We start from the raw sequence: 12232 nt of genomic DNA on the forward strand, positions 1-12232 counted from the left end.
GAAAGTGCAGTTTCTGTAGAAATTGCGTGTGAATGATGAATAGTTGACGCTGAAGTGAAATTTTGCTAAATGAATCGAAATGAAGGAAATGTAGAATTTAAGACTAATAAAAGCTGAATTGTACATTTGTAAAGTTTCTCCATTCATTTGGGAATTTACTCATTACAAATCTGTAATCTTAAAAATGTCAAACTTTTTTTTTGAAATTCAGGACATTTTGAAGGTCACTTAAGAAATGGTGAATTGGAGGAGAAATTTGTCAAATTTCTCCATTAATTTCAAGTTATTTTTGGTTAAAAATGTGCACTTATGGCAAAAGTGGAAATGTGTGGAATGTGAAAAATAGAAGCCTTAATAGTCCACTCAATTTTAGCCATTTAACTACCAGCCTACTATACACTCTCATTACCTGACACCCATATCACTCACCAGTCCAGTCCCTGCCTTTTAAAGCCATACACTCCCAAAGTCACAGATACTATAATACATCATGAGGATGGCGACAATTTTTATGTACGTAAAAGTCAGGCAGTGTGTACTAGTGGTACTCATACCACACTTTGAGAATCATCACACATAATCAAAGTCCGCACTTCATCTACTGCACACAATATCCATCAGAAATCTCCCTGCCGTATCAACAAACTGGCACAATATGAAGTAGACGGCACCTATCGATCGTATTCCTTCATTAAAAATGGATTTCCGGCACCAAATTATCGCCTGTTAAAACATCACAGCATTTGGTCAGCAGTTACGAGACAGAATGCCTCACCGTGCGACGGAACCTGCGATGTAATGTGTTACGAAGAGTACCACAGAGAGAGAGAGAGAGAGAGAGAGAGAGAGGGAGAGGGAGAGAGAGAGAGAGAGAGAGAGAGAGAGAGAGCGGGCAAGAGAGACTTCACCTGAAGCCAAAAACCACCTCCTTCCCGAGGTTGCTGCCCCGTGCTTCACTGTCCGAACAACACGGGGGTGGTGGGGGGGTTCTCTTCATTGAAACAGACGTCCTGACTCCAAACCGCTCTTCTCTCCCAAGGAGGGCGAGTAACGGAACCCGGTCTAGGGAGCATCTGCGGTCGCTGAAACTTCTGCACCACCAAGGGACATGGGGGATAAAAACGCCGGTAAGAAAGACTGCAAGCTTATTTAATGAAGGTGACACGTTCATGTGATCATTTCACAAGTTTTTTGCGTTGTGTCAAAAACCGCGTTCGAGGGGGTGTGGACTATAAGTGGGTGGTGTTGTATATGTTGTTGGATTTTTTTTTTTTATAGGACAAATATGTAGCCCAAACATAAAGTTAGGGGTTGCGGCTCCAATTTTAGGTTGCCTATTGTCTGAGTAAAATGCTGGAAGTATGCTAATTTATTATCAAGTATTTTTTTTTTATCCATTCATGTTTGTTGTGTTCTTTACATTAGCATATGTACAGTGATATATTTATGTTATGGCAATACATAATGTATTTTAGTAAATTTGGCTGCCGAGGAGGAATCAAATCATGTTTTTAATTTGAGCGTTTAGCTGTATAAATTGTCAAAACCCAGTCTTACTCAAATAAAGTCTCATCTAAAGTGAAAAAAAAAAAGACACTTTTACAATGGCTGTCTTGGATTAGGACTTGTTTATTTGAAGTACAGTGGGGCCTTGAGATACAATTTAATTCATTCCCTGACCACGCTTGTATAGAAAATAGTACTATATAATATTGGACTTTAAAAAACATTCAGTAATGAAAAAATGAAATCTAACGATGCGTTTTTTTGCCTTTTTTTTTTACCACATTGTTTGAGCCTTGGCAACCCAAGGGCAGTACGGATATGAAATGAGTTGAGGAGGTTCATTGTGACAAACATATTGCTGAGTACATTATTTATTTGGGAAGCTCCATTGAGACAAAAGTAGTCCTTTGCCACCATGTTGTAGCACTTTAATGAAAAGGAACGATGTTAGCTTGAGTTGAGCAGCTTCGTTTTGACAAAGATAGTGCTTTGATGCCAGTTTGTTTCCAATGAACGATGTTGAAGTGAGTTGACTAGTTTCATTTAGACAATAGTAGTGCTTTGCCACCATCTTGTGGCATTTTAGTGCCAAGGAACGATGATGAATTGGACAAAAATAGTGCTTTACTGCTATCTTGTGGGATCCTGGTACCAACAAACTGCTTTGAGTGTTGAAATGCGATAAGGGGGTCTCATTTAGACAAAGTAGTACTTTGTATCTTTAGGCAAGACAAAACCTTTTGGGGGTGGGGGGGGATGCTTGATTTTTTTCGTAGATTTTCAGTGTTTGTGGTAGAATGTGCATGGCTTAGAAAAATCAGGGTGGGCCTGAATATTTCTCTCACAGTACACAATCCCCCTGTCCTGACACATGACATATTCAAATAAAGTTCAGAGCTTCCTTCGACAACCACAATTATGCCATTCTTAATAATGAATAAAATAAAAAACACAACGGAACGTAAATAAAAAAAAAAAATGTAATCATAATTGACTCCATTTTTTTTTTTCTTGGTGGCTCCGCCCCTGCTTGGCGGCAGAGCTCAGTCCACAATCCCGCGAATAGCGAGGGAACGCTGTCATCCAGATTCGTTGGGAGTAGTTTGCTTATTGGCGCCAAACAACTTTTGTTACAAATTATGAACCCCCCCAACACCCCCCACGCCCCCCAACACCCCCCGGACCATTTGAATAGCACACCAATCTGGATGTTTGCATATCGCCTTACAAGGTGAACTTTTCACCCGGCATTCGGCGCATTTACTGTGAGCGCAGGTGAAACCAGAGCTGTCTTGCCTTTCCACGGTGTCATCACATGCGGATGACACACACGGGACATCTTGTTTGGAGGAAGGTTATAGCAGGCCAGGCAAAACAGTTGGAGACGGACGGGCAGGAAGTTTACGCAGCGGTGTGTGGTTGTGCGCAGGGAACGGCGTCCAGAGTTGAATATTCAGCAGCATCGCTCTATCAGCATGCCCCTCCCACCTTCCCTTCCCTCAGCCAATCCCCTCTACTCCTTCACTGACCTTTTCTTATTTGCATGGCTACTGCTGCTGTCGAGACGTTTTGCTGACCCGAAACATCCTTTGATGTACTTTGTATACATTAAAATACGCGCGACATGTTAGCCCAAGGTCGGTGCATGCCTTCATTATTACATTGTGCTTGTTGTGCAAGCTTGTGTGAAGCCCAATCGGTGCAGCCAGTGTAAATGCTGCACTGAAGTTGGTGCTCAGTCATTTTTCTAATGTCTTATAATAGCGTATACTTTTGTTTGTGCATCGTGGTGAGTTAATTGTGGCTCTTTAGGGTCAAGCAGGCAAATGAAGAGGCGTTTCACTCAACAATAGTTCCGTTTGATCCTTTTTCAGAGGATAAAGAATATATGCCTGTGAGTATTGTTGGATTGTCTCTCTACACGTGTTGCTGCACCGTTTGTGTTGTAATATCTGTTACAACACCAAAGTATTTGTTAGCCTATGTCTGTGGTGTTTCCAAACGTGTCAGCATTAAGACAACGGACTTCAAAGCAAACTTTAGTGTTATTTTTTTAAATAACCATGCTCCGTGTAAACTCGGCTAACTGATGACCTTCTAAATCACAGGTGTTAAAGTCAAGGCCCGGGGGCCAGATCCGGCCCGCGACATCATTTTATGTGGCCCGTGTGTTGACTTGACACGTTTTGTCGAAATTGTCTTCACTGTTAACGCAACTTATTCAATCTTTCAAGCATTTGTTACCAATCCTTCCTTTTAAATACACTGAAAAATAGTTGAGCAAACTATTTACCGGCTTCTGATTTCAAAACTAAGTGATCCATCAATACGTCGTGGAGAAAGGCGATCATACATTTACACCGGTTAACAGTCGTAACGTCCCATTGAGTAAAATCAAAAACCCAGCACCGGGTTACTTATTTCACTCAATTGGAGTTACTTTTAACCAGCAGTTGTTAGGGTGCTCTTTTGAATCCCATCTCTCATACTTCTACTCCATTAGAGAGTGTGACTACTTTTGCCACCTCTGGCGTATAACATCAGCGCTGCGCGTGTCCCCTCCCTCACCCACAAAACCTCCCGCGCCAGCACCAACATCACCACCAGCAGTATCACCCCGCACCCTCCTCCCCCTCCTCCTCCTCCTCCTCCCACCCAGCGATCTCTCCTTGTCTCTTTTTTTTTTCTCCCCCACGCCCCCCCCCCTTGCTATTACGTCCGCTGCCGGTGCTGTACAATTGGAGCACGGCGCGTCGTCCTTTGCGTTGCCTGGAGAAGCGAGCGAGAGGAGCGTGGATGACGACTCCGTAGACGAAGGCGACGCGGAGGAGAAGGTGGCGGAGGAGGAGGTGGTGGTGGTGGTGGTGAGACCACCTCAAGATGCCTCGTTCTAGCCTCGGCAGTTCTGCAGACTGTGCCCTTCCAAGGCTGTAGAGAAGGAGAGAGAGGCAGGCTGGCCTGACCCTGCATGCCGCGTTGTGTTGTGTTTGGATTGAGGGGGGCTGCCATCAAAAAGCCAAATCGATGAGGATTCTGAGGCCGTTCCTTCAGAAAGGAGCGCATATGCTGCAGTGTTTCTGTGGACAACGATCGAAGTCGACCACTATCACCGACGGTGAGAGACCCCCCCCCCCCCCCACACACACACACAACACGCTCGCTTTGCATGCTCCTAAAGTGGTGGGTTGGGGTTGAGGGGGGGGGGGGGGGTGATGGTGAGGATGAAGAGGAAAGCGGCCGACTGGTTTCATTGGCCCGCACACACAACAAGTCGAGTGCTGCGGCTGAGTCGCTCCTCATCTGGCCTCAGTTGAGAGCGTGCACCAGTTTAGCGCCGAGCCCCGCAGTCCTCTTCCACGCTGCACGCACACGCCGGTGGGTGCGTCGAACGCGCGCAGCGTCGCGACAAAGTATCCCCCAAAACATTAGCATGGGGGATAGCGTCGTATGGACAGGCACCACGAGGCCCAGGCTGCCAAACTTTTCACTTCTGCACTACTGCACTGGCATGTACTGTGTATTATGCAGAGACGGCAAAAGTAGTAGCACAGTTAATATACCCCACCTGCCACCCTCGAGGTTATCCTTTGAAACCTGTACGTTATGTTCGGCAGCTTGGTTAGCGTGGGACAAAGTTGAGGAAGTCCCCCCGCCCCCATTCAACTCACGTGCCGTATTCATTTTATTACCCCGCGTGGGTTTTTCCCCCAAAGTGTTTGGGAGATTTTGTTATGAGATTGAATTTTTGGGCTAAAAGATATGGTTGACACAACATATATCAAGTGAAGTATGGTTTTGGATGTGTTTCTTGAGCTGGAACTGGGGCCTTATATTGGTGGAGTAATCTATAAAGATTTTGAAATACCAGTCAGTGTTTGTGCACAAAACCTCCTGAAAGCCAAAACAAAACCAAAGTTAGGTAAAGCCTACTAGAACAGTTCAACTTTATTAGGGGTTAACTGGAGACACTTTAAATTGTAGCATTGTAGCTGACTCCCATTTCACATGAGTTTGTTGATAATTCTGAACAGTCAAGTCAAATCCCCATTTATAAGAGGGTATGCAAACTTGTGCAACCACATTATCTCAGTCGTGTGTTTTTACTTCCGATTTTTGAAAACAAAACAAAAGTAAAGAAAAGAAAAGAAAACAAAACAAATCAATTAAAAAAATTGCTCTACAGGTTAGGTCACATATTTATAATATTTTAAATCTGATGTTCTCTATTTACTTACTACGAATAAGGCCGCCCTTAGCAAGTACTTATAAATGAATTAGCAATTCAATGGCGTACACGTTTTAAGCTTTAATTAGCCGCTGTAAGTCATTGAATAAGGACAGCAGAAATTACTTCCTGTGGAAGTAAAGGCTGCTGGTCATCTATTTAATATACGCCCCAAAACATTCCACTTTTCCACTTCTGTCATTTCAGTGGTCTTCAGCATACAGTAGTGTCCAATTTTAATCCTACTTTCACGTACAAGTGACATTACATGCACTTCATCAAAACTTTGGAAAATTCCTGTCCTCAACCGCACCTCAACATTAGTCAGAATGCCAACGAGCATCTTTCTATCCATGCTAACTTTGTTGTGCTAACTAACATTGCTGCCATAAATGTCAACAACTTATGTTTCAAGGGCTTAAATGACTGTTTTAGCCCCCCACCCCCAAAATACAAGTTATGTTTTTTACAATGTCAGAGCCCAATAATTGTCTTGACATGATTACCTCCACTCATTTCGTAACACCCTTCACTATACGATTAAAAGTAATTCTTGCCTTCTGCTGCACAACGATCTAATCGCCAGTATTTCACTCGAGGTCTCTCTCAAAATTCAGGCCAGTCAATTAGAAGCACGCACAACTGACTCCTCTGAGACAAGTGGACCAAAAGCAGCATTTGTTGGTATCGGTATTACTGATTGTTGGTCCTTACCCGGGATAAAAAAAAGTCTACACACCCCTGTTCAAATTCCTTTTTGATGTTAAAACAGAATGAGAACAAGATAAAGAATTCCAAAAGCCTTTCCACCATTAATGTGACGTGTAACCTATCCAACTCAATTGAAAACCAACCAAACTTTTTGAGATGTTAGAAGTGCTTAATTTCAAATAAAGTTCAGCTGTTGTCACAGGCAGACATTTATTAAACAAAAAAAAAAAATTAAAAGCCTACTAGAGCAAAGTTGTTTATTTTTACTTTGTCTCTTGAAAATATATATATTTTTAATTGAGTTGTTCAGGTTATACTGTCGGTCACATTATCGGTGGAAAAATTTTGAAATGATTCGTCACAATGTCCTCAAATGTTTTGTGTGGGAAGTCAGGTTGTAAGGAACTTGATTTGCGCCTAAACCCGGATGCAATCTATGTCACGTGAAATGCTGAGTTCCCTACGTTTGAGTTTGAACAACATTTTCCTGCAACAAATTATTTGTATCATTCTCCTTGTTGGTGCAGTTGTTGGTGAATTTTGCTCTGTTTCTTCTTCAAGTCAGTAGGGTGTTAAATATCCCCCCCCCCCGTGCTTTTTTTCTATTTTAATTCTTTTTAGCCAAAAGTAAAGTTACTTGCTGTCTGAAATGCTTTGACTGTGGAGGAAATACAATATGCACACAGAGGTCTGTTCTCATTTTGCTAAGATGACAAGAATTGACTTTAAAGTCATGATTTGGAGGTCAAACAAAAGCACGTGAAGCAGGAAGTACACCAAGCAGGCGCTGTGCCAAAGCTGCGTAAGATATTTTAGCATTGTCTTACATTAGGGCGCTCCGTCTACTTTGCAATATCAACTTTACGCCAGGCTTTTTCATGTGTGTCAAAAAAGGCACCTGGGATATCTTGTATGAATGATTATTAGTTACTGGTTGACTAGCATATTGTGAGAAGTCTTCATTGAGGGACAGTTTTATAGTTTATAATGAGTGACCAAGTTGATCTCTTTCACACAGTTATCTGTGTGATGTTTAGCAGAGTTTCCCAACCAGGGACTGACTGACTGTGGATGGTACGATAAACAACGATTTCTCGGCCTTGTTATTTGCTTGCTCTGGTGTGAAAGTAAAGATTTTGATTGACATTGACTGTAAAAACTGAATGTTCTTAAGACAGATTCTTTTCGAGTTTGCATTCAGATCGATGACTGTGAATGGTTGTTTGCCTGTATGTACCCTACGATTGGTAGTCAGCTGGGATACCCCCCCCCCTTTCACCTGCGACCCCAGTGAGCATAAGCAGTAGAAACCGAATGGATGGATATAAAAAGCTGACAAATATTGGTGTGATTGAGTGTAAGTTGAAAGTGGAATAGAAAATGAAACCGTACATTCGACGTGTGCCCAATAGTTAAAGTTGGACAACTTGGTTGAATCGTGTCAAGGACGCTAGCGTAATGATGAACTTCGGTGGATGACAACTTCCTACAAGTAGCTTTTACTAGCTGTGGTTGAGCCTTCCACCACAAGGGGTCAGCAGACATAAAGAAATGCATTACACTTGTATAGTAGCACACTTAAGGTGGTGGGTGTTTCATAATTAATTTTCTTTCTAATTTTCAAACACATAAAGCAGCTTAATTCAGCAGTGCACATGTTCACATTTTTACAAGCAAAATACTTGTAAATGGTAGTAGAACACTACATTTTGTATACCGTGCAGCGGGGTTCATGTGCCAGCAGTTGTTTGCTGGCTCGAAAAAAGAACATCGATTGTCTTTGTCGCGGATGCCATTAAGGGGATGCTTGATGTATTCAAAACATGTCTCTACACCACAAAAGCCCACCCATTTCTGTGAAACCTCATTTCCACATCCTCCACACGGCCAGATGATGACCCCCCCCCACCCCTTATAAGAACACAACACTCCTGAGAACGTGGTTATCCATGTTTCTTCTTAAAATCTTGACATATCCTTTCTAGCGAGTCAAATACAAGCTAGTAGCATTACAGCGTGCTCCAATTGAAGCGATCTTTATAGACTCTTGCCAGCAAAGCCCATTTGTCTTTTGCTATCTTTATTCGCTGCCTGGGAAAAGCCTGCATGTGTTTGTCCCGCTTATCTCACTCTCAGACAAGGGGGGGCCTCCACCGAGGATATTCACATCTTATGTAAGAAGTGGGTATAAATAAAAGAAGTATTTGTCTCTATTGGAGGGAATGTGTCAAACTGAGCATGCATGGGGAAAAGCTTTAAATGTTTCATGTGCAAAGAACGGGGTTTGCTATGTTGGTGGAGATGCTGATGCTCGCACGTACACGCACGCGCGCGCACACACGCACACGTTCGTTGCCACCGTCCAGGTTTTCAGTGTGTGTACGTGTGCTGAAACCTGTTGTTCATTATTGTGGCCAAAGCGGGGTACACACATACTGATTGAATTGAATTTTAAAGTGTGAGAAACCCCTCGGATGGCGCGGGAAAATGTGTTACAGTTCCAATAGTGTGTAGTGTACTCCAGATGATTAATACAGCGCACCAAGAAAAAAACATATTCCTGCCGCAGTACCAATTCTGACCTGTGAGAGGCAGCATGGTGCCACAGGGCGACCGCACTGCAGGGAAATGGTCAAAGAACAAATAGAAGAAGCTAGGTTAACTGTTTTCTGGTAACTACATTGTGATAGTTGGCATCTTTTATTGTAATGAATGACTTGTGAGACAAACACTCAGTTCAAGTTTTATTTATTGGCATATTCATGTAAAAAGTAAGAAAGTGAAGAACCTCTGGCCTGTGGGTCATATATGCCTTTGAGACGTCAGAGTTAAAATAAAATAAAATAAAAAAAATCCCCCAAAATGTAACCAGCTAGTGTTCGATAATGTTGATTAATCAATGATATCATTTATTGATGTTATTTTCAGTTGTCAACTCACTGTGTCTTTGTCCTCCAAACACAAGCATGCTAATTCACTTTGTCCTCTAGCCTGGCTTGAATGGGCCCCATATCTCAATTTGTTCATCCATTCATCTTTAGATATCCTCAAGGACTCACTGACAGTTGGAACTTGTAAAACTCTTGCGACCAATTCACAAAACACAACTACACAGTCACGACTTGCTAGAGCAGGGATGGGCAACTTAAATGCTGGAGGCGGCCACAATTTTTGTGCTACTGAGGGGACCACAATGGGCCACACGCTTCTTAATTGGACTTTTGACAAAAATGCCAATTGAAATGCATACATGCAAAATACATGCTCTTAATATGTTTCATTTTTCATAATACATTGTGATGCATGTACTGTATGAAAGATCCATTATCCTAAACCAACAATAAAGAGTTTGAAGCAAACAACAAAATTGCCACCTACTGTGATTTTTTTTCAGCTCTAAAAAGGCTATCTTGCACAGAAATGACCATTCAACTATATTTGTCCTGCATATCATTCCCAAAATTATTCGGCATACTCATGTTGTAATAGGGGGCAGTATAAGACCCAGTGTAAGCGCAACTAAGCATGTCTGCCATCTAGTGGTGAATGGTGATATTACATCTTAAAACTACAGTCGACCCTTGCGTACTCACAGTTCGGCACCCACAGATTGGCATTTTTTCCAGATTTCATTTTTCTTTTCAATATTTTTTACATCGTTTTTTTCATTTTTATATAATTACAATTCCATGCATGACCCTTTCCTCAACGTTCCAGATTCATCCAAATGGAGCAATAGTGAGACATGTCGCAGCACCCTCCACCCGCTTCCGTTTTTGGTCTTATTATTTATTCTCATATTCTACCAGCAATCTCATGGCACGGCTTTGAGAATTCCTAATACAATCACGTATGATTGCGTTAAAAGAGTTGGAGAGAAAGGGAGAGTGGAGAGGAAGAGGAGGAGGAGCGGGAGGGGGAGGAAGAGGGGGAGGCGGTCCAAGGAGCGCTCACTTTTGTCTGTCGGCGAGGGAGCAAAGCCACAACATCCGCGCAGCGAGACACACCGAGGAATAATGCCGTGTCTTATTTTGCGCTCCCGTGAAACTAATTGTTGCTTTTGATACGAACATCTCGGCCCTTTGCCCACCCTCCCGCGGGCTTCTATCACATCTCTGCAGCACCTTTTACTGCCCCCCTCCTCCCTCACTCCCCGTTGCATTGAGAGGTGCCATCGTCGGAACCGGAGCGTGCAGCGTGCATGCACGGGCTCATCTGGGCTCCTTGCACAGCCACTGCGTATGCCAGTCATGTGCGTGGATTAAACACCTAAAGGGACTTTTTTTTTTTTTTTTTTTTTTTTTTTTGCAGTCCAGATGAAGAATTGTTAAAAAGAAGCCCAGAAGGATTCGGAACAGCAGAAGACAGAAGCTCTCCAATGACATGCAACTTATCAACACTGTTGCATGCGTGCACGGTCCAGTGGGTAGAGTGATAGCAATTAAGTCCCGACGGTTGCAACAATGTTCCTCTATATTGCGTGAAGATGCAGTTGGAATCTCAATGATGTTCCAGACTCAGAGTTCCACATCAGCATGACATTTGGTTGAAGCGTCTGTTTGACACTCAGAATCTACCGTCTCCTTTATTTTTTTTTCCATCAAAATTCTGCACCAGCTTCCCCTCTCCGCCGCACCAGACTCTTGGGTGTTTTTTTTTTTTTTTTTTTTTTTTTTTTAAAAAACTGGGTTCGGGGAGATGGCGGCGATCGCCAGCTCTCTGATCCGCCAGAAGCGCCAGGCGAGGGAGTCGAACAGCGACCGGGTGTCCACGTCCAAGCGTCGCCCCAGCCCCAGCAAGGACCCCCGCTCTCTGTGCGAGCGGCATTTTTTGGGGGTTTTCAGCAAAGTGCGCTTCTGCAGCGGCAAGAAAAGACCCGTGCGCCGGCGACCAGGTCAGTGCAGTGCTGCGACCAATACCCCCCCACCCCCTACGCACCGCCCGCCCGCCCCCTATCCGTTCACCGCCACGGCGATGCGCGCAATGTTTGCGAATGGACCCCTCAACCCCCTCCCACCTGAACCCAGCCCAAACCCTCCCCGCTCTCTTTCAGAGCAGCAGAGGCTTTGTGCTGCAGTCACTGGCTCCCAAAAGAAGGTAGAATTCCTCCGCGGTGCACCCCCCCCCCAAAAAAAAAATCCACCTGTTCCTTTCTGATGCCGTCCTCCCTCCCTGATACATGTCTCGGCTGTGACGTCACTCCCGTTGCCCTGATCAGAATGCACGAGGAGTTTTCCGTCGTGCACGTGAACAAATAGAACACCCCCCCCCACCTCTAATTCTAAATGTATGCTGATTGGGGCTTTCCAGAGGAGGGGGATAAGTTGCACCGCAGTGCACCACAAGCCTCCTTTCAGATGAAATGTTTTAATGGTAAATGTTGATTGCAGCGAGTGGGAGCGTTACTGCAGTGGTGGGAGGTGTTGGCCTCGGTGATTAAGAGCTACTCGGCTTTTATTGACGCTACACGATAGTTCCGTGTTGGCGCACGGTGATGTAAGTCAGCCCCAGGTAGAGCCCCGCAGACAGACAAGCGGACTGATTAAAACTTCGTATGGATCAGCGCCAATAAACAATTCCACTGCCATAAAATGCCAGATGAGGACATGAATTGGCCACTATTTGGCAGGTAGGTAACTCTCGGACATTACATGACGTCGTAAGACCGTGCACGATGAGAATGTGAACCCTTCCCACTCCTACTGATGCCTTGACGTATTTTTGCTTATATAAAACCGATTCACTGGACTTAAAAAAAAAAAAAAAATCAATTAAATCTGCCTGTTTTAA

The 12232-nt window shown here is 43.7% G+C and overlaps 1 protein-coding gene across 4 annotated transcripts in view; it reads left to right on the forward strand.

Moving 5' to 3' along the window:
- The first annotated feature begins 4244 nt into the window (after positions 1-4244).
- fgf12a (fibroblast growth factor 12a) overlaps positions 4245-12232 on the forward strand; it is a 36140-nt gene continuing 28152 nt past the window's right edge. For 2 of the 4 annotated variants that reach the window (XM_086042772.1, XM_086042773.1), the window contains exon 1: positions 10357-11336. In XM_086042772.1, the coding sequence (XP_085898898.1) occupies positions 11141-11336 (196 nt within the window). In that variant the 5' untranslated portion in view covers positions 10357-11140. Of the gene's footprint in view, positions 4622-10356; positions 11337-12232 lie in introns of those variants that run through there. The other 2 variants (XM_086042774.1, XM_086042775.1) reach the window with 2 other exon arrangements.

The sequence above is a fragment of the Filicampus tigris genome, chromosome 10, assembly GCF_054856515.1.
Source record: "Filicampus tigris isolate MCC_2025a chromosome 10, RoL_Ftig_1.0, whole genome shotgun sequence".
NCBI classification, from domain to species: Eukaryota; Metazoa; Chordata; class Actinopteri; order Syngnathiformes; family Syngnathidae; genus Filicampus; species Filicampus tigris.